Source organism: Lathamus discolor, chromosome 2 (assembly GCF_037157495.1).
Source record: "Lathamus discolor isolate bLatDis1 chromosome 2, bLatDis1.hap1, whole genome shotgun sequence".
Taxonomy (NCBI): domain Eukaryota; kingdom Metazoa; phylum Chordata; class Aves; order Psittaciformes; family Psittacidae; genus Lathamus; species Lathamus discolor.
The window spans coordinates 132470408-132497746 of record NC_088885.1 but is presented as its reverse complement, the minus strand read 5'-3'; the positions used below and the strand labels follow the sequence as shown (position 1 = coordinate 132497746).

Sequence of the window (27339 nt, the reverse complement as noted above, 5' to 3'; positions counted from 1 at the left end):
CCAAGTGGAAGTGATAGCTTAAGTTGTACTGACTACCCACATAATACTAGACCAGCAGTATCGTTAGACTCACCAGGTGAGAATGTCAACTGTCCTGTTGGTAATCTATTTGAGAAAATAAAACCCTATATGAATTTTATGTGAAATTCTTATTAAATAAAACAGCCCTGAGAATCTAGAACCCAGCAGCAAGTAAGCTGTGTGTGTTAGAGGAAACAAAATAACAAGTAATAATAATTAGACCTTGTATAGTGATTATGTTTCTGTACCTTGCCTTAATGCAAAACTAGCAACTTTTTCCTTACACTTTGCAACAGCTCGTTTTGTCTGCTATAGCCAGTCTACATGGAACTAAGAGGTAGCATGTAGAAAAGCTATTATTTTATTTACAGTTATTCAGTTTGCTAGTGGGTTTATTTAGCTGAATGATTAATAGCTACACTAAGCCCTTACTTAATATTAAATTTTGGTTTATAAGTAGAAGATAACAGACAATTTGAAGAAAAAAGATTAAATTTAAAAGGCCTGTCACATACAATCTTTCACCTGGAGTGACATTAATTTAATTTGCATAAAGACCAGATAAATTCAGTTTCTCAAGGTTGAAGATCAGGATGCTGATGAAGAATAGTTCACTTTGCACCCACTAGAGTAAGGCTGGAAGACAGCTATATTTTCTGTGGCAAATCAACCCTGGTCCATAGGACACAACAAAGACTGCAGGCCCTTCACTGGGTTTTCAGAGTATGGAACTTATTTTTCACGTACTGATGGAGTGACAGAGAGAGCTCAAATCCATCCTTGGGAATAGTGGCACTGATGGGGCATGGAAGGGAGAGAAGTCTCCCTTCATTTGCCTCAGTCTTCACTGGCAAATGCGCTGACCACACCACCCAGGTCTTGGAAGGCAGATGGAGGGACTGGGAGTATGAAGACCTTAGTACCACTAAAGGAGAGGATCAGGTTCGAGACCATCTTAGGACTCTGAATATGCACAAGTCCATGGGACCTGATGAAATCCATCCGCGGGTCCTGAGGAAGCTGAAGGATGAAGCTGCTAAGACACTGTCCATCATATTTGAAAAATCATGGCAGTCAGGTGAAGTTCCCAACGACTGGAAAAAGGGAAATATAACCCCCATTTTCAAGAAGGGGAAAATGGATGACCCGGGGAACTACAGAGCAGTCAGTCTCACCTCTGTGCCTGGCAGGATCACAGAACAGATTCTTCTAGAAACCATGCCTGGGCACATGAAAAACAACAAGGTGCTTGGTGACAGCCAACATGGCTTCACTAAGGGGAAATCCTGCCCGACCAATTTGGTGGCCTTCTATGATGGGGCTATGGAACTGATGGACAGGGGCAGAGCAGTTGACATCATCTACCTGGACTTGTGCAAAGCATTTGAAAGTGTCCCACATGACATCCTTGTCTCTAAAGTGGAGAGACATCAATCAGATAGATGGACCATTCGGTGGATAAAGACTTGGCTGGATGGCCACATGCAGAGAGTTGCGGTCAATGGCTCAACGTCCAAAGGGAGACTGATGAGGAGTGGTGTCCCTCAGGGGTGGGTGTTGGGACCAATCCTGTTCAACACCTTTGTCAGCGACACAGGATTGAGTGCACTCTCAGCAAGTTTGCTGATGACACTAAGTTACGGGGTTCAGTCGATACGCTGGAGGGAAGGAATGCCATCCAGAGGGACCTTGACATGCTTGTGAGGTGGGCTGATGCCTATCTCATGAGGTTCAACAGAGTCAAGTGCAAGGTCCTATACCAGGCACAGCTACAGGCTGGGCAGAGAAGAGATTCAGAGCAGCCCTGTGGAATAGGAATTGGGGGTGATGGTAAATAAGAAACTTAACATGAGCCAGCAGTGTGTGCTTGCAGCCCAGAAAGCCAACTGTATCCTGAGCTGCATCAAAAGGAGCGTGACCAGCAGGTCGAAGGAGGTGATCCTGCCCCTCTACTCTGCTCTCGTGAGACTTCACTTGGAGTATTATGTATAGTTCTGGTGTCCTCAACATAAGAAGGACATGGAACTGTTGGAACAAGTCCAGAGGAGGGCCACGAGGATGATCAGGGGACTGGAGCACCTCCCATATGAAGATAGGCTGAGAAAGTTGGAGCTGTTAGCCTGGAGAAGGTTGCATGGAGACTTCATAGCAGCCTTCCAGTACCTGAAAGGGGGCCTACAAGGATGCTGGGGAGGGACTCTTCATTGGGGACTGTAGTGGTAGGACAAGGGGTAATGGGTTAAAACTTAAACAAGGGAAGTTTAGGTTAGATATAAGGATGAAGTTCTTTACTGTGAGGGTGGTGAGGCACTGGAATGGGTTGCCCAAGAAGTTGTGAATGCTTCATCCCTGGCGGTGCTCAAGGCCAGGTTGGACAGAGCCTTGTCTGACACGGTTTAGTGTGAGGTGTCCCTGGCCATGGCAGGGGGGGTTGGAACTAGATGATCTTAAGGTCCTTTCCAACCCTAATTTTTCTATGATTCTACGATTCTAAGTCTCAGGCAGAGATCTGGTTGTGCTATTGAAAAATGCCAGTAGGCTTGAGAGAGGGTCAAGTGGTTGGGAAAGTGTCACAGACTCCTCAGATGAGGATTATCACAGGCACTGGGTGTTTTAGGTAGGGAAAATGCAGGAAAGGTTTTCAGGCGTGTCAACCAAATGTTTCTCTCCTTACTTAAGAATTTATTTTGCTCTGTTCCCTATTCAGGTAACTTCTGTCTTGAAACTAAACTCAGTTCTTTATGTTCCTTTATCTTTGCAAACAACAGTTTCAACCCACATGGTATAATGTTTATCTGTGGACCAGAGCAAAATAAGTAGAAACACATTTTGAAATCTGATTATTACATTGCAGTGCAATGTGTGAATATTTTTAAATTCTTATGAGTTGCTTATATTACCTATATTACCTATAGTTACTTATCATTATAGTGTTCTACAACCGAAGCTATCTAAGCAGCTCTGTTACAGATGTTGCCTCTAATCTTAAAGTTAAGGTACTTTGCATTTTTGCATGCTTTAGTTCAGTAGGATACCTTGCTACTGAGATCAGAGGTAACTGCAGGTATTCTATATGTTGCATGACAGTCAGTCTCTGAAATGGGCATACACATGGCTTTAGCTGCAGCAAATATTTTCCAACTTTTCCATCTTATCCACCTCTCTGGCTGGATACAAAATACAAACATACTGTAGATTCTGACAGTGCAACCTGATATCACAATTAATGAGATAACAGGAGTTCATTTGCTTACATTTCTAGTCTGGGTTTATTCTGAATGAAATCATCACAATTCAAGGGCATCCCTGTTAAGTCCCATATCCTACGACATGGGTGCTGGGGACTCTAGCAGGAGGTGGGGAGGGAATCTGCTTTCCCTGAAGACCATTTGGGATCTCTGTGTGGAGGTACCATGGATATGCAGTGGGAACGAGACAGTTCTGCACACATAGGGCCTCCTCATTTGGGACAACTGGCAGAGATGTAGCAACAGCTACTTGACCCTCAAGGTAGGAACAGCACCCAGAAGCAGCAGAAGGATGGGCTGTTATGGGCTCTTAACAGACTAGGGTGCTCAATTCCTTTTTTCCTTCACGATTAGCCTCCTTGAAGAAAGCTAATGGAATTTAAGTGTCGGTCATGGGGGAAAGACATTTATCCTTCCGTGCTATGTCTATTATCTATTGGAGGTCAAAAAAGCTGATCCTGCCCCTCCATTCTGCTCTCATGAGACCCCACCTGGAGTACTGTGTGCAGTTCTGGTGTCCTGAACATAAAAAGGGCATGGAACTGTTGGAGCAAGTCCAGAGGAAGGCCATGAGGATGATAAGGGGGCTGGAGAACCTCCCATATGAAGACAGGCTGAGAAAGTTGGGGTTGTTCAGCCTGGAGAAGAGAAGGCTGCATGGAGACCTCATAGCAGCCTTCCAGTATCTGAAGGGGGCCTACAAAGATGCTGGAGAGGGTCTCTTCTTCAGTGACTGTAGCAATAAGACAAGAGGTAATGGGTTCAAACTGGAACAGGTTGCCCAAAGAAGTGGTAAATGCTCCATCCCTGGCAGTGTTCACAGTCAGGTTGGACAGAACCTTGGGCGAAATGGTCCAGGGTGAGTGTCCCTTCCCATGGCAGGGAGTTTGAACTAGATGATCATAAGGTCCTTTCCAACCCTAACTATTCTATGATTCTATGATTCTATTAAAATAGAATAAAATAGGAATGGTTCTGTAGGGCCATATGTGTAGGTGTTGACCCTCATTGCATAAGACAGGTAAAGGAGGGTGGGTTAAAACTTTGGAAAATATTAATTCTTCTTTATATCCATGATCTGGGTCTCTTTTTCTCTCTGTTTCTGTTATTCTACTTGCAGTTATGGCAGCACAGACAGCACAGAGGCAACATGCAACCCCTGGGGTTAAGCATCCTTCACATCCTTCACTATTACTTCTGAGTTAACAGTCCACAGATGCAAGATGTCATGTGAGACCCTTAGAGATGTGAGGTTTTACAAAGGCAGTTCCTAGTTCTCTTGGCTGTGAAGCAGTTGTTCTGCATTTGTATTGACAGGGCTATGAACCAACAACAGTGAAAAGAACCCAAACAGATAACCTAGAGGAAAAAAAGAAATCTCTTTTTCCGACCAATCTCAGTTGACATTTTTATTTTTAATCCTTTTTTCTTTTATTTAAGCTGAATGATGATGTTTCATTTATAATAATATGTTGAAGAGATTATACTGTAAAAGCGACCAGTACAACTCTCAATCTACAGCCACAATTGTACACCTAAAATAAAAAAGTTCACACTATATAACACAATATTATATAGTTCACACTACCAAACAGAAAGCAGAGAATTAGCACAGATAAAAACTGGCACTGAGATGAAGGTGACTGCAGGACTCTTAACCTCTTGAGCGTTATTACCTAGCAACCCAACAACCTGTGTTACAGAGGCTGCAGGAAATCACTCGCACGGTGTTGAATAGCAAATACTCAGCAAGTCTGAAGCAGAGAAAGGTTTAAATGAGCCCATGAACTAGTGGAGTCAGCAGTTTCTTAATGGAACTGTAAATAGGCAGATTACTTACCCACAAACATATGCTATCTCTGCAACATTAACAACAGAACTCTGTGTATTATTCTGCTATTAAAACAGAAAACAGTAAGAGATACTGTAATGGTCACACTGAGGCAAAGAAAACTCATCAGCAATGTATGTTTCTGTTAAACCAAAATCATGGTTCCTTTTTCTGATTTAGTCTCATCAAGACAATCTTGTATGTGCTGTGTGTTTCAGTTTCACTTAACACTATATGTGCTTTAAATTGTGTATGCCTGAATAATAAAGGATACCCCAATGTATTTTCATAGTTATGATGCTGTACATATTGAAATTTCCTATGTACAACAGCAGTTGCACATGTGTCAGTCAAATCCAAAATTATGCTTCAGCATCTTTGAAATCAGCCTATGGAATCATGTCTTTTCTTCATTTGCGATGCCAAGCCATCAATCAATTTATCTGATGATACTGCATGTTGAAAATATATTCTCACAGTATAGTCTTTCTTGTGTTCCATTTTCTATGCCCACAAAATATTTTAATAAACTAATGATCACATCTTGTTTTAATTTACTTCGCTCCAAGCACTGATGAGTGAAATGGACTTATTCTACTTTTGAACAGTTAATGCAGAACAGAGCAGAAATAGCTTTTGATATTTTCATGGCAACAAGAATTTTTGACTTGCATATGATTCACCCTTAGCTAATATCTCTTCCTTTCCACAGGTACAAAGTTGTATTTGTAAATCATAAATGCTGACAAACCAGGTATAATGTATCCTAATTCAATTGACAGTGCTATCACCATTTATACTGTCAATTGCTTTTCTATTGTCAGGGCTGGGTAAAAATATTAAAAACAAAAGCAATATTCCTTCAATCAAACTCTTTTAGGAGGCACATATCAACCTAATGGTTGAAACTAGTATTCCAGTCACTTGTAAAATCATTTCTCTTGTTGTGTAAAAAGAGTGCTAGAAATTGTTCCTGTTGAGTGCAGAAGAGACAGTCTAAGCTGCTGTGATGTTAAAAAAAGGAGTGGATAAGGGTAACTACATGATTTAGAGAACAAACACCAGGAACTGGAAACTTTACCTGTTAGAAAATCAATCAGATGGCAATGACTTTCATGAGCTATTGGAAAAAAAAAAAAAGGTGGAGATTTCAGGCCACTTTTCTGTGAACAGTTACCTATGTTCCCTAAAGACATGAATTAAATTGGTGGACTGAATCCCAACTTTACTTAGTTAAGGCTGAGAATGGTGATAGAAGATTTCTGTTTGCAGTTCAGGCTGCATGTTCTGCAGAGAAAGAGAATATTCTTCAGAGCCTCTTTTTTGCTGACATACTTATTTTCAAAAGACAAGTTTTGCCAGTGATTCCTTCAACCAATGTATTCTTGGAGGTTTAAAGCAAAAAAAGGGAACCAGAGAGGAAAACTAATTGCAGAAAAGTATTTTACATTCATTTCCATAATGTAGTTATGAAGGCAAATCGATATATAGCTAAAACCAAAAAGTAACCACCATAACAAATCTCCTACCACTCATCCCCAAATAATGCCAAATAATTGAACATAACCTACTCTTTGTATATTTCAATTACTGATATATTGTCATAATAATTTTTGTAACCATAAATTAATAAAGGTTTTATTCTAACTGTATATGTTCATTCCATTAATAAGTGCAAGATATATTTTTCTTTTTATTTTTTTTTCTGAGGTGGGGGAGAAGTATGGAGTTTTAGAAAGTACGTCAAGGAATGCAGTACTGTAAAGGAAGATTTTGTTTCTTCAAAACTGAAAAGATTTTGGCAAACCTAATCTGAAGATATGTATACATGTCCTGCTTTTACCCAAGTAAGACATGTATACACAAAATAGCTGATGTACTGTACTCCATTTTCTATTAAAGTATCTTTCTGCAGGCATTAAGCAGAATTTATTTGCAATATGATTAGTCTGTATTTTTTCATATGTTCAGATACATCCCTTTCTTACCCTCACTTTCCTTCCCAATATCTATTTTCCCAATGAAATATGTTTTGGGAAAACTGTTGAATTACTCTTCAAGTGGAATTTTAGGCAAAACTTAGGCAAATATTCTAAGCTGCATGTACACAATCAGGTAATTAAGTCACTTACTTAGACACTTTCCTGTAGAGGATTAGGCAAAGCTTGTGAAGCAGAGGATAGCAAAGACATCAAGATCAATATTCAGACTCTGGGATCAGCTGGTCTGAGAGCTGTTTATGACTGCCAGGCAGGCACAAGTGATGCAGGGATTTCAATTTGAAATTGAGGCCCAATAATTTTCTACATAGCTAAGTGCCAAATATTAGAATTACATCTAATAAAAACTACTTACTGTGCCTGCAGGGACAGTCTATGCTTAACACTGTTAGCCTGATGCTTTTTAGAAACAAAATAGTTTTTATATGTAAAGAAACCTAAGTAAGTTTGCTTAATGTGTCCCTTACCTTTCTCTTCCTAGTATTAAAATATTTTTCTGTCATCGAAAGTAATCTCCAATTACTTTTGTTTCCTATAGGAACTTTTCATAGAAAGGTAATGAAAAAGCTTTCCAGTGTCCTAACCATTTTCCAAGGTGTCCTTTAATTGTATAGAGTGACTGGGAAATTCTTGATGTCCATACGGTATTTTTTTCTTAGTACAAGAGTAATGAGCCCTGTCTCTTAAAAATGTGTTTTAAATTCAGTGTATTCAAGGTACTACTGTCAAACCATACATGTGATTGATTATCCAATTTATTAGTAATACTGTATACATTGCAGGAGTGTTATTTAACTTGGTTTGGCAGTACAGAAACTGACATTGATAGGTGTGGGAATAAGTGATGGGTTTAGGTTCTAAAGTATTTCTACAGCATTTCACTGAACAGCAGATTGATAAATTAAAATCACTGTGGTAGCACTGGAGCTGAAAAACTAACTGCTAATGATTACAAAACCAGATCTCTGAAAAATTTATGTACCCTTCAGATATGAAGTCTTAGAAGCACCACACAAAACAGAAGAGCACAGCTCACAAAATATTAACCAGTTATAATGTGACAATGTCAAAATTTATGTAAAGAAAAAAATATTTACAGAAAATTGAAACATATCCATTCCCTTGTCAGAAGGCTTAATTAAATTTATTCTGTTGTCATTTACACTACGTTTACGTTTTGAATTTTATTATTTTAGATTGAGCAGTTTAAGGTTTAAACTAGTGAAATGGCTATATGAAACAGACAATGACTGCCAGTGTCCTCAGCAGGGCTTGTGAAGGCAAGACATACTGCTTGTTTCTCCAATTGTTCAATTTGCAAGTGAAGTTATAATACAAATGGAAGCACCAGACACTGTGAATCTAAGAAAACATTATTGTACTTCTGGCCCACTGTGCATAAATTTCCATGGTAAATGAATATGGAAAGTGCATCTGATACAAAGGAGATTCTTCTATAACTGAGCACAACACTAAACTCAAGTCCAGTCTGCTCAGAGATGAGTGGAAAGGGCAGTTACATGTGACACAACCAGTTTGTATCCTCTAGACTCGTGCTAACTATGCTGACTACACTTGCCTTGGTTTCTGACAAATCTGTGCCTCCTAGTCAGTGCCCTAGAAGGTCCCGTGCCCATTCACTTTCTGTATACACAGTGAAGATAAGAAGATTTCTCTAAGGGAATAAAAAATCACAAAACAAATTCCTAAAATAGTCACCACTCTGAACTAACTCACTGTAAACTCTGAGTAAAGCTGTTGAAATCTAGAGTTATTTCTTTATGGTTACATCCACACACTAAAGGCTTACTCCCCTCCCCAGTTTACTGTCAGGGCACCCAGCAGTATGGGGTGTTAATAATTTCCTCTCTTCATCATTCAAGACTTTCTGATGGGCACATCTGACATAGAGTTTAATGAGGTTACGTTTTTTTGCTTCATTTTTGTTTGTCCCAACTTTAAGCTCCTTAAAAGACTGTAGTCCCATTTTGTAAATCATGGGTTGTTATCTTGGTCGAATATTTTGGTACCATAAGTGACATTAACTTAATGGTCCAGTCTGACTGTTATATTAAAACAAAACAAAACACAACCAATATGGGAATTTCAGTATGCATTTTATGTGATCTTCATTTTTTTCCTTGGATATTACATGATCTCTTCTGGGGACTCCTTCATATCACTGTATTAAGCTCCAACGAAAAAGACACACAGATTCACATTTTGACATCTTGCTTACAGCAATGGGGCAAGTTTCATTTGCTTTTTGTTATCACTTGTTAAAAACATAATACCAATATTTGTGCATAAGATGCCACATTCATTGGCTGTAACACTAGAATTGAGAGTATTTTTTATCCTGCTTGATGAGAACATTTACTAATGTTTCTTTAGTCTTATCAAGCACGGCAAAAAGAATTTCATGTATATAAAAATTAAATAATAATGCATTTGTTTTATTTAGAATGACATTCATCACTCTTAACTTAGATACAGTAACTATCATGGTTCTTAGACAATGAAACATGTATCCATCTTTTCTTTTCCATGGAGATTAATTTAATAACATTTTAGATATTAAGAAAATGACTGCACAAAAGAGGACTGGAGGGGCTTTATGCTTCAATTATTGTCATTTTCTGTAACGTGTCCCCAGATCATGTGGTTACACCCCCTGTCAGATTAGTGCTTTGCTTACACTGGTATGCATCAGGGCTAGTAAACATTTATAGAAAATTTCATTTCGAGTGTTTTATCCCTGTGGGAAATGCACATTCAAAGTTAACAATACAGACACATCTTAGCCTAATGTGGTTTTATATAGTCTGTTGAATTAATCTACCATAACAATTTAGTGCTGAGAATTGCCCCCAGCATCTCTTCCCAAACAAAAAAGTCTGTGAAAAAATTTAAACTCTTAAGGTCTCTCTCCTCCTCTCCTCTCCCTTACCTTCTTGCTGAAATCTCCTCAAACAATTTTTGCCTTCTCCCAGCAAAACTGCATTAGCGTTACTCACCCTTATATGACTTACATGACTGGAACGTTATTTTTTGTGAATGCTCTACACAGCAAGACAGCTTTATAGCCTATGAAGTATCAGTTGGAACATGAAATACACCTAACTGCTGATATCTAGACAAGGTCTGCTTGAAACCAAATCATATTTGATTCCTGACTTAAAGTGTATTTCTGATTAATATGGTTGTGTGTGTATGTGAATAAAAAAGATTAGTTCTGTGAAGAAATAAAGGCTTATTCGATACCTCTCAGGTTCCTCCATCTCTACCTAAAAAATGTGAACACTTTGGCATAGTACTGCTATCTCCAGTTTTGTTTCACTAGCTTCACTGTCCCAGAAGATGCAACTTCTGTTTCCATCCCATATCCTCTTGTACACCAGAAAATGATAGATCTGCAGGATTACATTCACTCAGAAATGCTTCAGTTTTACTCCATGGTGTATTGATCCTGATTTCTGTGGTGTTCACTATTTTCAGGTATTCAATAAATAGTTCATAGTAAAAATGCAGTCTGAAAGTTGGAAATTTTTCATTTTGTCTGTTGCTCATAGCATGCCTGGAAACCTACCTGTAGTTTCTGCTCCCTGATTCAGACAGCAAGAGAATAAACAAGGCCATGCCTATTATGTACTTTTCCTTGAGTAATTGCTTCTGATAACAGCCATGCAGAGGAACCTTGATACACTTGAAGGGTGGGCCAGTGCAAACCTCATGAACTTCAACAAAGTGCAAAGTCCTACACATGGGTTGGGGAAATCCAAGCATGAATACAGGCTGGACAGAGACTGGGTTGAGACCAGCCCTGAGGAGACGGTTATGAGGATGTTGGTTGTTGAGAAGATCAACGTGAGCTGGCAGTGTGCGCTTGCAGACCAGAAAGACAGCTGTATGCTGAGCTGCATCAAAAGGAGCGTGACCAGCAGGTTGAAGGAGGTGATCCTGCCTCTCTACTCTGCTCTGATGAGACCCTAGTTAGAGTATTCCATCCAGTTCAGGGGCCCCCAACACAAGAGGGACGTGGACCTGCTCAAGAGTATCCAGAGGAGGCCAGGAAGCTGATCAGAGGGCTGGAGCACCTCAGCCTGAAGAAAAGAAGGCGCCAGGGAGACCTTATAGCAGCCTATCAGATTTTACTTCAGAAATAGGAAATAAGAATACTGAGTTACAAGGACTGTCCAAATACTGTGTTATAGAACTCCTGGATCAGTGAGTACTGTTTAGGTAAAACCCAGTGAGACGGAAATAAATAGTGTTGTTCTACAGTGAGGCTACATACCAGCAAATATTGTCCTTCCTTCTTCCATTTTCTATTGCAAGAAAATGCTTCCCGTTTTGCTTCTTTGTATAGTCCTTTTCCCTGGACTTTCTATTTTTATGGTTCTGCAGTCCAGTTTATTTTCTTTCATTTTTCCCTATCTCTAGAATGTTTCAGCCTCCTGACTTTCCTTCAGAAACATTCTCTTGCGCATCATTTTCCCTCCTCTAGAGAACATCCAGGTAGTCAGTACTGTATTCAGTAATTGTTCATCATGAACCCAGAACATAAATGACTCACATATGTATTGTTTTCATAGAACTACTAATAGAAGGGTAGTCTTGGATTATAGAAATAACAGAGAGTAAAAAAAAAGGGAAAGGTAAATAGAATAACCAGGAAAAAAAAAAAGTCATCTCATGCTCTGTTGTCTTTCTCAATTATGAAACACATTGTTATTGATGCTATTAAGGTCAGAGAGGGGAAAAAGAATTTATTAAGGTGCATACTTGTCGAGTTTGTTGCTAATAAATGTTAAAGGAATTAGAAAAATATTTTTCTTTTTTGGCCAAATATATTAGCCTATTTTCTATGCACTGCATATATTTCTCTGTGTGTGAAAGTGGAAGTGGCGTAGAATTAAAAAGATCGGCAAAATAAAGGAAGTATAAAGTTAATATTTAGATTACAGATGTGTAGAAAAAGACATAATCTGGGATCTTTAAACACTGAGTAATGACACAAAGCCACTGACAAATGCAGTGACAGCACTGGACCAACGTTATTATTGAGGTTGATTTGTAGTCTCTTCTTCAGAGATATCTTAAAGCAAAATAATCTTTTTTTTAAATAAATTTATAAAACAGTTATATTCATTCATTGTTTCAGAGTCTTATAATAATGGAAAGAAAGCAATTATAGAAAATTTAAATCCTTGTGGGTTTTGATAAATTGTTGGAAGAGAAAGGTATAAATAATACAGCATCTTCCACATGAAGATCACCAGCTTTCCATATGTGGTATCATCCCACACATCCCTCCTGTCTCACTGGGGCCTACCATGGAAGCCTCACCATGCACAAAACCCTTGCAGTTCCCAGATTTCTGCTTCTAGTATCCAGGCTAAACCTCACACATAATTAAAGAATTGGTTGTTTTAGAGGTTATTCTCTGCAAATGCAGAAGACCTGTTGCTGCCTCTCTGTCAGAGAGCCTGAGTTGTTTTAAGCATAAGGAATTACTACCTGTCTCTAAGCAATGAGTTTAAATAATTCTCAGGTGTCTTCAGTCCTCTCATGCTTTCCATGAAAACATATCTCCTGCAAAACCTGGCATGAATGTGAATGAGAGTTACAAGATTGTGTTGAGGTTGGTAGTTTTACTGGTTTCATATTAGCAGAACAAAATGCATCCAGTGTCTCCGTTTATATTTTTCCTCTTCTAAGGTAAAATAATTTTCTCAGTTTCCTCTCTCCAGATGCTGGATGGGAACAGTAGCAATAATGTCTGCCCCTTCCACTGGCGCTATCTGATAATCAGGATGCTGGACAAGTGTTACGGCATTTGTTGTACAGAACATGATCTGGCTAAATTTGTGCTTTTAACCTATTGTCTGCTCTGCCTTATAACCTATAATCTCTGATATCCTAACAGAGCCTTCAAGGACTAGGATTCTTTTTTTTTTCTTTTTAACTATCTTGGTTCTTCAGAACAGAATCTCTTTAAATGGTGTTTGGGTTCATGATTTCCTGATTTCATTTCATTTTTTCAAAATGGCCTTATGGGAAAAAAAACCCTACAACCCACTACTGAACAAGAGAAAGAAATGTGGTGATAAATTCCAGTTGTTAAATACTTCTCAGAACAATACTACCAGAAGAAAAGTAAGAAATTTTAATTTTTGCATTTTGGAACCACTTCCTAAAGCTCAGCTTGTCAAAATCACTCCATCTCTTCTAGAAGGAGGCACCCATGATTCAAAAGCTGCTATGATTAAGATATGATTTGGAAAAACATGGGTTTTCAGTATTTTCTATTGTCACATACTTTCTAGGAACAGAACCTCAGTGACAAAACCAGTAATTCATACAGATCTCTAGTCTTTCTACTGAGAATGTAAGGAAAATGTAACAATTAGTGCCAATTTTCTCTCTTTTCCTTCTCCCACAACAGACAACTGTTCATCACATAACAAATGCATATAATGAATTCATTTCACTTATGTCTCTCTCGGGGCTTTCCACCTAAATTTATACTGTTTATAGCAAACAACCAATATTGAAAAAAAGGAAAAAAAGAGTTAGAAAGTCAGCAGTTAGTATTGTTGGTTAGTTTTGCGTTGGGCTTTTTTTTGGTTCTTTTGGGCTCTTTTTAACATCTACACAAAAGAAAGAAATAGATTGAATCTCAGCTGACAACCAGATGTATATAACACGTGTTTTCAAAGACAACCTCACTGAAAAGTTATTGCCTGCTTATTCAGAAGTAATCACATTCTCTGCAGCTGGCAATAGGTGAGTCTAAGGTCTCACAAGTCTCAGAAAAATTCATCTCTGTTTCTTACTCTCTCTTCCCATCTCTTCTGAATTCAACAACATGGTACATACTATTAAATGATGGCTAACAACGAAGACAAGTATTTTTAAAAGTTTGACAACTTATTAGTTACTGTGATGGATTTTCTTTACCACTGCATACATTAAAGATGAGATGCTATTATGAAAGTTACATACAATTACAGTTAGATACAAACAAGAATTAGTTGAAAGAATTTCTACTGCGCCAGACAATTACAAAATAATTATGATCTCTGTTGGCCATATACCACTATTACAGGTCTTAAAAGATGCTGCAATACATGTGTCCTGCACAACGTGTTTTGGCTTTTAGGGCTCAGACTGATGACCAAATGCATATCTGCATGCAGTATTATCTGGAATTTATCAAGGGCTCCACTTTTACATTCAGACAGTTAACATGAATCAGCTGCTGTGAAATAGCTGGATGAATGGTTAGTAACTGGATTATCAATACAATTATCTATCAATAATGATAGCAGTTTTGTCAAAGGAATAATTATGCATCATTATTATTAAGAACAAAATGCCAAATATGGAGAGCAAAGGTGGATAATCAAAAGTTGCTGGCATTTTAAATATATATTTTTTTAATATTATACACACTTTGTCACAAAGTGGCATGAACTTAATATCAGCTGGCTCCTAGGTTGCCCTTTTTTGCACTATCCAGCTTTTTCTATCTGTTGACCTGCCTGTTCTTTCTAGGTCTCAGTCTTTCAAAGACTTCGGCATGAAGATAATTTGATGCATTGTCAGTAGCCTTCACTTTAGTGGAGTTTTAACGCAACTGTTGCATTTGACAGTAAAGTCTTCCAGGCATTTTGGCTATTTGCACGACTTCATTTTATTCGAACCCGACATGAGCACAAAATCTACATAACATGAAGAGGAAGTCCAGACAACTCTCTTGCTCAAGTTAAATATGTACACAAATTCCCAGAATCATGGAAATAACACCTGTGGGGAGAAGCATCCTGTGCCTCTACAGGTTAACACTCAGTGTTCAGGAGTGTTAAGAGATGTTTCAACCTTCCTTAAGAATTTTATTTTCAATTCTAAAAGACAAAGAAAGGCAATATGTATTTAAAATTCAATTTTGTATTATATCCCAAAATCATAGCAATGAATTCAGATACTCTTACCTGAATAGATCACATACTTGATGAAATTTTACTCCTGATTGCTACCATTAGAGACTTGCATTAAAGAGGTTACTGTGAACTTCAGTGCCAAATTATGCCCCCGTCTTGCACAGGGAGTAAAGGAGCATGATTTTTTTTTTTCCATTGCTATGCACTTTGCATAGAAAAAAAGATAAACAGATTTTTTTTTTTACCAAGGGAGTACAGGAGCTATTCTCTCCCTGCATTTGAGATGTAAACTACAACAGCAAAAATTGGGGTCTGCTTTCTCTGTAGCTTCTGAGTGGGAAAATAATGCACCACTGTAAGAACCACTTTTCCTTTGTGGGGTGTCTCACAGGAAGGCTGCAGCCCTGACTATACATGCAGAGTTCAACAAACTGTAGCAGTCTTGAGCTTTTTAGGCTGCCACACTTCATGTTCCTTCCCCACCGAAAGAATTAGTCGAAAAGCATTAAGAAGTCATTGCCTTAGGCACGATAAAAGAAAAAAGCAGAATTAGCCCTTACAGGCAGTGTAAAGAAAATGTTGAAAGAAATCTCTGCTGAAAAAGGCAGATGAATAAAAACCTGGTGTGCAGGACCAAGTCATCTGTAGGCAACCTAAAGTAATTTAGAATGGTGCCTTGGCCAACTCTGGCTGCAACAGACATTAAGGGCACCCATGTCTTAGTCCAGCTGGGGGTAAGTCAGCCTTTTTTCTGAAAACATTTACTGGTTGCAGCTGTCAGTCTGGGTTAAAACCTTAGATACAGGTCTTGGAACAACAGCTCACCCTCTGAACAAATGAACCCCCAGTAACTGTAGGATTAGAAACTTCTCTCTGATTTAGTGCCATGCTGGCTTGGGCCTCTCCTCAGAACATGGTGCTCTAACCTCTCTCTAAATCCCTTTGGGGTGCTTTTTTCTGTAAAAGGCAAAAGTAGCACAGAGGTGGTGACTAATTTTTGTATTTTCCATTGTTATCATTACAAACTTGCAAAAAATTAAGCCAAGTACATTATAAGGAAACTTCTAGGAAGAGGCTAAATCCATTTGCTCAGATTTTCCAAAAGGAATCCAGATTAGTGACAAAGACACATACAGTGGTTATGTGGAGGTAATGTGGATTTACACGGTGGTCACAAATCCACTCATCTGGAAACAAACCCAAACCCAAAACATAATCATAACACTTCCTCCTAAGCAGACATCCACAAATATCATAAAATTGTTAGCACTGTTATTAAGACCATGACAAGAATTACAAAAGTAGGATATATTATTCTGTGGCAATTACTATTAATATAATTGAAAATCTTCAATTTGCTTCCTGTATTTTTTAGTTTCAAGTTTTCTCCTCAACCACAATGGTATGTGACATCTTTTTTAATCTTAAAGTTGAAATTTTCTGATAATCTCTTCCTTATGAGAGTGCACGCTTCAGAGAAACAGCTCAATAAGACAAGTTACAAAGTGGAGCAACTAAAGGTAATAACAGAAGTGACTAAATTTGATAATGAATTTGTACATTTCGAAGCATGCAGACTAAGAGTACCCCGCATTTAACCAGCATTCATTTATGTTTTTTATAATTTTGAGTTGGTAGAAAGTAGAAATGGCAAGCAATTCATTCAAAATATACTGAAACACGCCAAAGTTACAGACACACTATGGAAACAAACATGTCTTGATCCTGCTTACTCTGATTTGCTGAGCTTCTCTGTTAATAACTGACACTCTTCCTTTTTTTGTTAACTTTAATTAGCACTTCATGACATAAAGTACTTTTTGATTTGCAGCTAATACAAAAATTTGGAAGCTACTAATAAATACATGGTAAAATTAACTCTTAAATGGCTATTAAAAAGAGAATGAAGAGACACTGAATATACAGTTCTGAAGGAAAACAGGGAGTGAGAATGTTAAGAAACTTCATAAAGTTTGAAAGACAGAAGCTAAAAGGAAAAAGGTGCATGAAAAGTGAACTTTGGATTCAGAAGTGACAGATACCTTTAATATGCATAATGGTCTAAATTTCATTAAAGAATGGTGCTTTTTTCAGAATAGCTCACATTTCAAAATAAGTTTTTAAAAAGTTAATAGTTTTAACATATGAACCATGTAACTGTTTAAGTGACTATAAGACTATGGAGGCAATAGCTGTCATGCACCAGTCCAAGTAATGATTTATAATTAGGCTAAAAATGTGATATTTTTCTATTTTATTAATTTGATTTAATTTTGGTTATTAGAGAAGCAGAAAACTTTTATTTTAAAAGAAACAATCAATTATGTATAGACAATATTTAAAATGGCTTCTGACTGAATGATCAATGAAAATAAAATACTAATCCAGCTACCTTCTAATGCAACATTTAACTCCTACATGTCTTTTAGTATAGATCTTGGTTAGTCAATAGAGGCAAAACATATGTCTTATTATTTTTTAAGAAGGGAGATATCTACAACTGCTGACTTTATTGACTAATAACTACTTTTTCTAATCTTAGCTATAATATATAATTATAAAGTTGAAACAGGATGTTTATGCTTAACATAAATTATATTGTGTGGTATATCCACAGAAATACAGAGATTCCTACTTACCCAACGGACAGGAAGGGCTCCTTTGATTCAAGTCTGTCAAGCAAATAACAGAAGTTTTAATATATATATATATATACACATATTTATTGTATTTCAGAATATTTATAAGATTAATTTAAAACAGCTACTCTCCGTATCAAGTTTACTTGGTGACCAATACACAAATTAACAGCAATTGAAAGGACTGATCCATTATGCTAGGAGCTTGTCTTAAAAAAAATCCCATTTACTTCACTGAACTTTGGATTAGAAATCAAGTATTTACAAAACAGCACATCTAGGCCCTTTAAATTTAACAGATTCAGTTGACTTGTGTAGGTATTTATATGGAAAGGCTAAAGCAAATATGTAATAATTTGACATTTTCTTTTTTCATTTTTCATTATTTTTTTCTTTCCTTCCATAGACATGATTTAAGTGATTTAGGGAAGACATTTATTTATTTTAATTTTAAACATAAAATTTGGTATGGGTGTAAGAACTCTCTTGATTAGAGGTCTTTCATACCCATCTTGCTTGCTTTACAACATCCTTTATTTGTATGACACGGTTATTTTGTCATGAAAACTTCTGGCACATCTGCTACATTCAGCCTTGTGCTGGAGCAGGATGCTACTGGTTTGGTAGATGCAGAATCATGCCCAGTTCTAAACCCAGCTGTCGAAGTGTTGGTCTCTAAGTCCTGTCCCTGTCTCTTTGAGGAGCTGCACCACTTGCACACTGGCAGAAGCCTCTTTTATGAGTAATTTCCATTCAACCAGGATAGATTTCCAACATCCTCATCTATGTTATTGTACTGTAATTCTGCTCCAGTACCTAGAACCAGCTGTCCTAATTTTGTAGTGTGTTCTGGCTGCAATCAGTGCACTAATTTTTGTATTTTCATCTGTATTTTTGTATTAGCAGCTGCCTGTTTGGACCATTAACATCTGACTTTACAGTCCTTTATAAACACACATAAAGCAAATTTACAACTCTATTCTGAGAGGTTACATGACATGAGAATGATGCAAAAGCTCTCTATTGTGCTAATTTTCACTGCATATTGTGTTAGGAAGAACATCAAATAAAACTCCCAGGCAATTAATGTCTCTTTGTAGCCTTTAAAGAAAAATGTTTCTAACAAAGCAAAATATGTCATATTTAAAATGAAACATTTCATTTATGAGGACACCTCTCATCTGAAACCAATTCAGTGCCACAACAAAATCTCTGAAATAGAACTGTAAGCAAGAGTAATTGTAAACAAAAGTACTGCAAGTTGCCAGTGTTTTAAGAATGAACCTTTCCTGCAAGTCTTTGTAGAAAACTAACAAGTACATTCACAGTTATTCATCTAGCAAAGCCTTTGTCCAAAAACCTCACAAACTGATAGACCAGTTTAGCTATTGCCATCTATCCAGAAGGGTATTTAGAAAAGGTGAACTTGTCCCTGAGTTTTTGAAAGCATTATATGATTTTGTCTTTAATTGAAAAATACTTCATGTCATCTTTTTGCAAAGCATTTACTTCTTTTCCAGAATCACTAGTGGAAATAATTTAGGAGCCTGTCTTCATTTACAGTGTCATCTTCTGATGTACTTTAAACCTAATATTCTGGGGTTAGATTTCCAGCAGTAAGGACAACTAGCATAAGGCTTAAGGAATTGGCAAAATGTATCCAAAACATAGTAACTTTCCTGTTGTTTTCATGGCTATAGCTCACCTCCCCATTTCTTTCTGGGATTGTGATTTACATAGAAGTAAAAGAATAGAAGAGGGGATCACTAATGTCCTTGAATGCAGCTGGAAGCACAGTGGAAGCCAAAAGTTCAGCATCCCTGCATTCAGGGGGAAGCTTCTTCAGGGCAGATCCAGTACTGTCACAAGCACTTTCCCTCCCAGACTGCCATGCTATACACCAAAACCCTCATAGTACCAAGAAAATGCTTAGCTTGACATTCTCTGTGCCTAGGCAGTACTGACAGACAGCAATAAAGTGACAGGGCCCTTCATGTGCAGGGTTGCATCCTCCTCCTGGAGGCTCTGTACAGCCACAATGCCAGCTTCATGGACCAGCTTTCTCTGTTGTGGATCACATGATTACAGGAAAGCATCTGCACCATCTTTGCAGATTCTTTCAAGTGTGCGAGTAAAAGCCCAACTACTGCTACTGTTTTGTTTCTTGCTTTTCTGTTTACTGAAATGAACCAGATCTGTGAAGTATTCAGTGTTTGGCTCAAAAGATTAACTATAAACAAAATGAGCAAATAATAAAAGTCTCAGAGCATACTTACATATTTCATTATACAGAACTTTTGCAATAAAGAGAGACCTGGCACTGTCCTGATGGAAAACATTCTGGTAGATTTTACTTGCAAATGAAAATTATGTGATAGAATGCCCTATGGACAAAATACCACAATTAAAAATCTATTTGAAATACATTCTTAAGATGGAATTCTATTTGATTTAAATAGTGCTGCCCTAGGTTTGACCCCTCTTAATATATTTGACTAAATGGTTTTAGATAATTTTCTGCATTACTTTAAATTAGTTCAAGTGTTCCTCGTAGTAAAGTTGGCCTTTTATTTAAATTGGTAATTCAGAATACAGCAAATTAATATAAAGGTTTTAAAAATGCAACACCACATAAAATAGCATCCTCTATTATCTTTACCGATGATGTTTATCTATATATTGTAGATTTTTTAATCTTTCTTTTCTAGCCTGCAGTATAATAAATTCTCCAGAGTTTTGAGGAAGTCTTGCATAATTATCTATAATATCTCAAAAAGAATAATCCTGATAAGCTGTGAGAAAGGCTGTCATATGTCTTCAGAAAAAATGTTACAACAGAAATTTTCTTTCTGGAAAAAAATTATTGAGCATATAAGAAATATTAGGTTGAACAGTAAACAAAGGGAATAATGTTTTAATTACGGAACTAGGTGATCTTAAGGTCCTTTCCAACCCTAACTATTCTATGATTCTATGTAGGACTGGTAATGAAGCTGGAATGATCAGGATTTTTATTTTTTCTTCAAATTGTTTTCCTATCAGATAATTACAGCTTGTCAGATGTCAAGGCAATAAAGCAGTTTGTATAGGAGGGAATCAGGCTAAAAGGCAGCATGACTGGAACAGGGCAATCTAAAGAGTGCTTTGCTTTGATTCTGAGCTAAGATTTTCTGAAAGGTCTGACTTTCTTATCTACATGTAACAGGTAAGTTTTTGCAGGAAGAAAAAGGATTTTTACACAATGTAAATTGCTCAATTAAAATCAGTCACTGTAAACCAAACACGCACAGGCAAATCAAATCATACCCATTGATATGCCTCAATACTGTCATAACTCTGCGTTTAAAATAAGGACCCCAGAAATTTCCCATTTAGTATTTTGCCTCTGGCAACCTGCCTTGGAGAGACATCTTACAAGATCTGATTACCATAACTGTGTATTTCATGATTTTCTTTGCTGCTAAATTTACTTATATTAATGACAATTATCTCAATCCATTTTTGACATGGACTGAACATTTGGTGGACAAATTTTTCAAGGTTTGCAGACTAACATGCAAGCAAATGTGACTAGATCAGAGGCATGTGAATTCCTCTTTGAATTGTAAACAAATAATCTGAAGACAGGAAGATCCCAAAGTAAACTCCATTTTTCTTGCATAATTGTCTTATTAAGATGACAGGCAAGATGGCTTTTTATATCTGAGGCCTGACCCAGCGTACATAAATCATTATAATCTCTTGTAAAGAATCCTTGCCTCTCCTTCCCAAAATATATTTACAGGACGAAGTGGACAACATGTCTAACAATATCAGCACTGTAAACAAGCAAATGTATTTTAACCAAGTATCTTCTAAGGTAACTAAATATATTCTTCCTTGTGGTGATCATACAATTTCATTTCTAAGGAGTTAGTTAGAAAAACGTGGAATTCAAAGCATTTGTTGGGTTTCCTGTTCTGAGTTTTCAATATAATAAAACTGTCTACCCTGAGTCAGGGAAAGTGGTGATAAGGAGCCAGGTTGGTTTTTTTTTTAGATGACTCACCATTTTGGGTTACAATCTTCAAATCAGAATTCCTAAGGATAACTTGAGTGTGTTGCTATGTCACTCATTTTCTTTCTGACTATAAAAGCCATGAATAGTGACTGCAGTTTTCAGTGGGATTGGAAGAGTTAATACCTCTAACAGGAATCCAGAGGATTCAAGCTTTTCATTCAAGCCATGTAGTAAAGGCAGACCAATTAAAAAGCATTTTGGAATTCAGTCACTTGATGAATTGGCTGTATACTGTTATTGTGTATTTTGTATGACTGATGTGGCTGACTTATATACCTGTCAAGCATGTCTATCTCTGCACTATAAAGCTTTAGGAACCAAATAATTAGCAAAAATATTTGAAGTCAAAGACTATTCAGATTATGGCTCACCTGGCTTGCCAATAAATTTAATTAATAATAATTTATATTAATCTTTAGCCATCAGTTAGTAGAGTATGAATGAATAATCTCTTCAGAATTATCTGAAAAAATATACCGTTGAAAACCTGAATAAAATGATAGCTTACAATACAGGCAGGAAGTGCTTAAAAGAGACCGCCTCTCACCTGTGCTAACTTTCACAGCAGCAAGAGGATAAGATGAACATAAATCAGCATATGCAGTAGTTGGGTTTGATATATCAGTAATAATGTCATGTTGGATACTGGGTAAACTACTCTTAAAATACATGGGATAGAAAGGTTTTGGGGTTGTGGTAGGAAAGGGAGACATAGATAAGAACACCAAAGGAAGTCGTTTCCAATAATCCTCATTAATGTGTTGCCTAAATTTTAAGGAGCAAGATGACAGGAAAACACAAAAGCTTCAAGTCATTTGAATTGTTTAATACAGTATTATCAGAAAGCTAGAACTAAAAGTTAATATCCCATACATCTAAGAGAGTTTCAGTAGATGATTTTAGTTTGTACTTAGATTTACTGTATTTTCCCTTTACAAAGCCATGAATCAAAAAGACATGGATTCTCATAGCTGATGTGAATATTGTTGTGACTTGCAAAATTAATTCAGAGTCTGCACAGGAGCACCTTCATAGTTATGGATTACAGCTTCTTTCCACACCACTCCAGAGAATTATTCTGACGCCAAATGGAAGCTAACTTGAATTTAATCTGTACATCACATCTGTGTGATGTTAGAATCATAGAATCATAGAATAGTTTGTGTTGGAAAGGACCTTAAGATCATCTAGTTCCCTGCCATGGGCAGGGACACCTCCCATTAAACCATGCCACCCAAGGCTCTGTCCAACCTGGCCTCAAACACCGCCAGGCATGGAGCATTCCAGTGCCTCACTGACCTTAAGATCACTGAGTTCCAATCCCTCTGCTGTGGGCAGGGACACCTCACACTAAACCATGCCACCCAAGGCTCCGTCCAACCTGGCCTTGAACACTGCCAGGGATGGAGCATTCACAACTTGGGCAACCCATTCCAGTGCCTCACCACCCTCACAGTCAAGAACTTCATCCTTATATCTAATCTAATCTTCCCAGCTTAAGTTTGAACCCGTTACCCCTTATCCTATCACTACAGTCCCCAGTGAACAATCGCTCCCCAGCATCCTTTTAGGCCCCCTTCAGATACTGGAAGGCTGCTATGAGGTCTCCACACAGCCTTCTCTTCTCTAGGCTGAACAGATCCAACTTTCTTAGCCTATCTTCATATGGGAGTTGCTCCAGTCCCCTGATCATCCTCGTGGATCTCCTCTGGACTTGTTCCAACAGCTCCATGGCCATCTTATGTTGAGGACACCTGAACTGCACACAGTACTCCAAGTGAGGTCTCACGAGAGCAGAGTAGAGTCGCAGGATAACCTCCTTCGACCTGCTGGCCATGCTCCTTTTGATGCAGCCCAGGATATGGTTGGCTTTCTGGGCTGCAAGCATACACTGCAGCAAACTTCATGTTTCCAGTCATGAAGAAATTAATGCAAAGATTTAAAATGAGATTCTTGCAAGAATCAAGGATAAGAACTGCTTTTCCTTCAGGTATGAGCACTCCTAACTCCGATCTCCTTCTCAAACTGAAAACATGCTCAATTTGATACCTTTGTTCAAGTAAGCAAAGTATACCAGCTCTGGAGAATGAAAGCAGCTTCATGCTATTGCTGCCAACTATAGCTTGCTTTTTCCTGCAGTATGCAGTTTCTAAATTTTGCAAAAATCTATATTTCCATCAAAAGAAAGAATTTTGAAAAACATACAGTAGTTTACTTAGCTATCTACCTTAAAGTCCTCTTTCTGACGTTTTAATCACTCTTTTCATGAAGCTGATGCCACCTGACTCTCTTTTGCTCTAAATCAGAATAAGAACATTCAGGTCAATACGTACTGGTCAGAAAACATCTATAATGAGTTCATCAGGGTGGGCTGAACAAAGGAGTGTTGACTGATCTAATCAATACTACACAATCACACAATCAATACTACTTTATTGTATGGCTATTTGTAGTCATGAGTAGATGAAGGTTAATGCAGGCATTGCCTTTGAGGATCCCAAGGGTAGAGGCTTAATCTCCTTTTCCCTCAATGACAATACTAACGCTTAGAAGTAGTTACAGGAGGGACACTACTCTGACAATGTATGATTCATATTTGTCATGCTGTTTCCTAGACTAATCTCACTCTTGCAAGACTGAAAATACAGCATATAGTTTTATGTCAATAGATATTAGAAATTGCTCATTTTTCAAGACTCATAATAAATTTACACACATTTGTTACTTTCCAGTAAAATAGCCAGTGCTTTTGGCAGAAGTTCTGGGAATACCAGCCACATAACCTACCAAAAATGCATGATATTTGTAACCTATTAAAAAAAAATAAATTTACATTTGACATTATGCACCAACAGTGCTATCTAAGTATTGGTTCTGGCAGGCTGGATAACATTTTCAGATAGTATACCCCATGACTAGCAGAACTCATCAGGATATAAACTTGCGGGGTAATGTCATTGTTACTAATCACTGCATATCATTATGTTGCTATTGTCCCTCTGTGTTGCACACAGCATAGCCTTCTGTGCTACCTGTAATCTTACTTAACAATCCATTTTAAACTTAAACAGGGGTAGTTCAGGTTAGATATAAGGAAGAAGTTTTTTACTGTGAGTGTAGTGAGGCACTGGAACAGGTTGCCTAAAGAAGTGGCATATGCGCCATCCCCGGCAGTGTTCAAGGCCAGGTTGGACAGAGCCTTGGGTGACGTGGTTTAGTGAGAGCTGTTCCTGCCCATGGCAAGGGGGTTGGAACTCGATGATCTTAAGGTCCTTTCCAAACCTAATTATTCTGTGATTCTATGATTTTGTCTTTAACTAAATATACTTTAAATCTCTTGATATTATTCAAAAGATTTTAAAATATATAGTGTAGTCTCTCATTTAGCCAGCCTTCCTTATTTATTCACAGAATACTAAATGTATAACCCAGCATCATATTTCTATTGCTGTTTGTAAGCCACCTAAATGGTGCCCTTGTAGTATATCACAGCAGCTCCCAGACTGAATTACAGCCTTCTATACAATTAGAGGTGTTACGTTATGTGAGAACCAATGCCAAGTTATGAGCCCATAAAGTGGTGCTCTGAAGCACAGCCTTCTCCTGCACCTCTGATTACTGCTGCGATTAAGGTTTTACTAAATTCCTGAAAATGAAGAATCCTGCTGGTCACTTGGGTTATTAGGACAGGCCCTTCTCTGTTCTCTGTCATAAACCCTATGTCCTTACTTTTAAGACCTCTGTAAAGTTAATAAGACAATTACCAAAAGCAGCGGTTGCAAAACCAAACACTATTTCTATGATTCCTGCCTAAAACTCAAATATGGAAGAATGACCACAGTGTCTTTGATTTTTTGTTTTTTATTATTTTTTTATGCCATAGAGGCTATCTTTTTAAGCTAACTGAAACACAGTTGAGTATCTCTAGAAGGCAACATTATTCTGGACACTGAATCCAAATTCTGATTATTTTTTCAATCAAATGCAAGAAGCCATGCAGTAATAAAGGTAGAATTCTCACGTGTAATTAGTGATAGGAACATGGATCATGTTCCTATCAGATTTAAACTCAATGAATGAATGAAAGTACTATTTCTTTTTGCCTGGAGGCAGAAACCATCAATAGTCTGAATCTTTTAGGAATTTATTTTTTGAATTGTAAACCACGGACTTTTCATTCACATTAGCAGCACAAATTCTTGCATAAGAAAGGAGTTAGAATAATTTTAATGCTATCAGAAGGCTGTGAATGTTTTCTATTACACTGTTGTATAAGCAGTGATTAAAAAACATGAGAAAAAATAAGATGGGTTTCTAGTTAGTTACTTTAACTATAGTATAATACTTCAGGTTTCATAGCAGATGAAAAAAGTAGGAAAGGAGACCAAACACTAAGGAAAAAAAAACAAACCCAAAACCAAACCAAACCAAACCAAACCAACAGTAAGAAAACAGGCCATTCTTCTCCAAACATGCTAAACTCTGAGTGTGATAATTATGTCTGGGTTTTTGTGGAAGAAAACAGCATCAGTCATGTGATACTATATATCATCTGCAAGAGCAAAAGTACTGAGCTAAGAAAAGGGCTGTAGCTCCTCTGCAGATGTGTGAAAGCTGGTGTCACTGGCTTCCCCTTAACAAAGGAAAAAAAAGGAGAAAAAAAAAAAAAGACTGTGTAATTTTAAAGAACAGCTTGAGGGGAGATGAGAACAAAGGCAAGTGCTAGTCTTTAAGTCTATGTAGGGCATACTTCAAAATGGATCTAAGTCAAGACCACAGTTTAAAAAGTGTGGTGAAGGTGAATACAAACAAACATGAGAAGAATGTAAGGTTTAGGATATACTGATAATCTGAGAAGGAATATCTGCCCTAGTCACTAGGGACAGATTCTAAAAGGAAGTCAGCAGTATTTTTAAAACAGTGAAGAGGAAGATTAAAAAAATAGACTGTTTTATTGCCCTACTGTTATAGGAGTTACTACACAGATTAGGAATAATATGATTGAATGAACAAATCAAGATAAGATGATATACTTTGGTCCTCTGAACATTTTCTCTATCTGCGATTTACCACGAGAAGCAAACATTTTCCTGGTTATTACTAAGGACATGAGACCCCCACCCATTTTCCCCTCTAAATTTATCAGGTGTTGCATGTTCATCATCTGGATCATGAGAACTGGCAAACTTACGTCCTTGGTTGGCTCTCCGAACCGTTTTGAGCACATGGGCTTGTTCTTTAAACATCTCTGGGATCAAACTTATTGCAGTTACACTCACATAATTCAGAAATGCAGAGCTGCATGTGTTGCCTTCCATTAGCAGATTTTTTTTCTTATGATATTAGTTATTTGACATGGGGCTTTTTCCTTGAAAGAAAATAAAAATTCAGACCAAACTGAATCACTGGATCTGCTGTAGCTTTGTGTTTGTGCCTTTTAACATTTTTAATATAATTGAGAATGCTACTTAAGTTCTTAACACAAGTAAAATTTGTGTTGTTTGTTGTGAATTTTAAGCAAGGATTGCATATTAAATGATATTTTTTTCTGACTGCTTCAAATGTGATCGCTGAGAACACTTTAATTCCAGTAG

At 37.4% G+C, this 27339-nt stretch overlaps 1 protein-coding gene across 1 annotated transcript in view; it reads right to left on the bottom strand.

Annotated features, from left to right (window-relative positions):
- The window catches only part of RALYL (RALY RNA binding protein like), a 505944-nt gene that overhangs the window by 77162 nt on the left and 401443 nt on the right, over window positions 1-27339 (bottom strand). The window contains exon 4 of the mRNA XM_065669147.1: window positions 17686-17718. Within this exon, the coding sequence (XP_065525219.1) occupies window positions 17686-17718 (33 nt within the window). The remainder of the gene's footprint in view (window positions 1-17685; window positions 17719-27339) is intronic.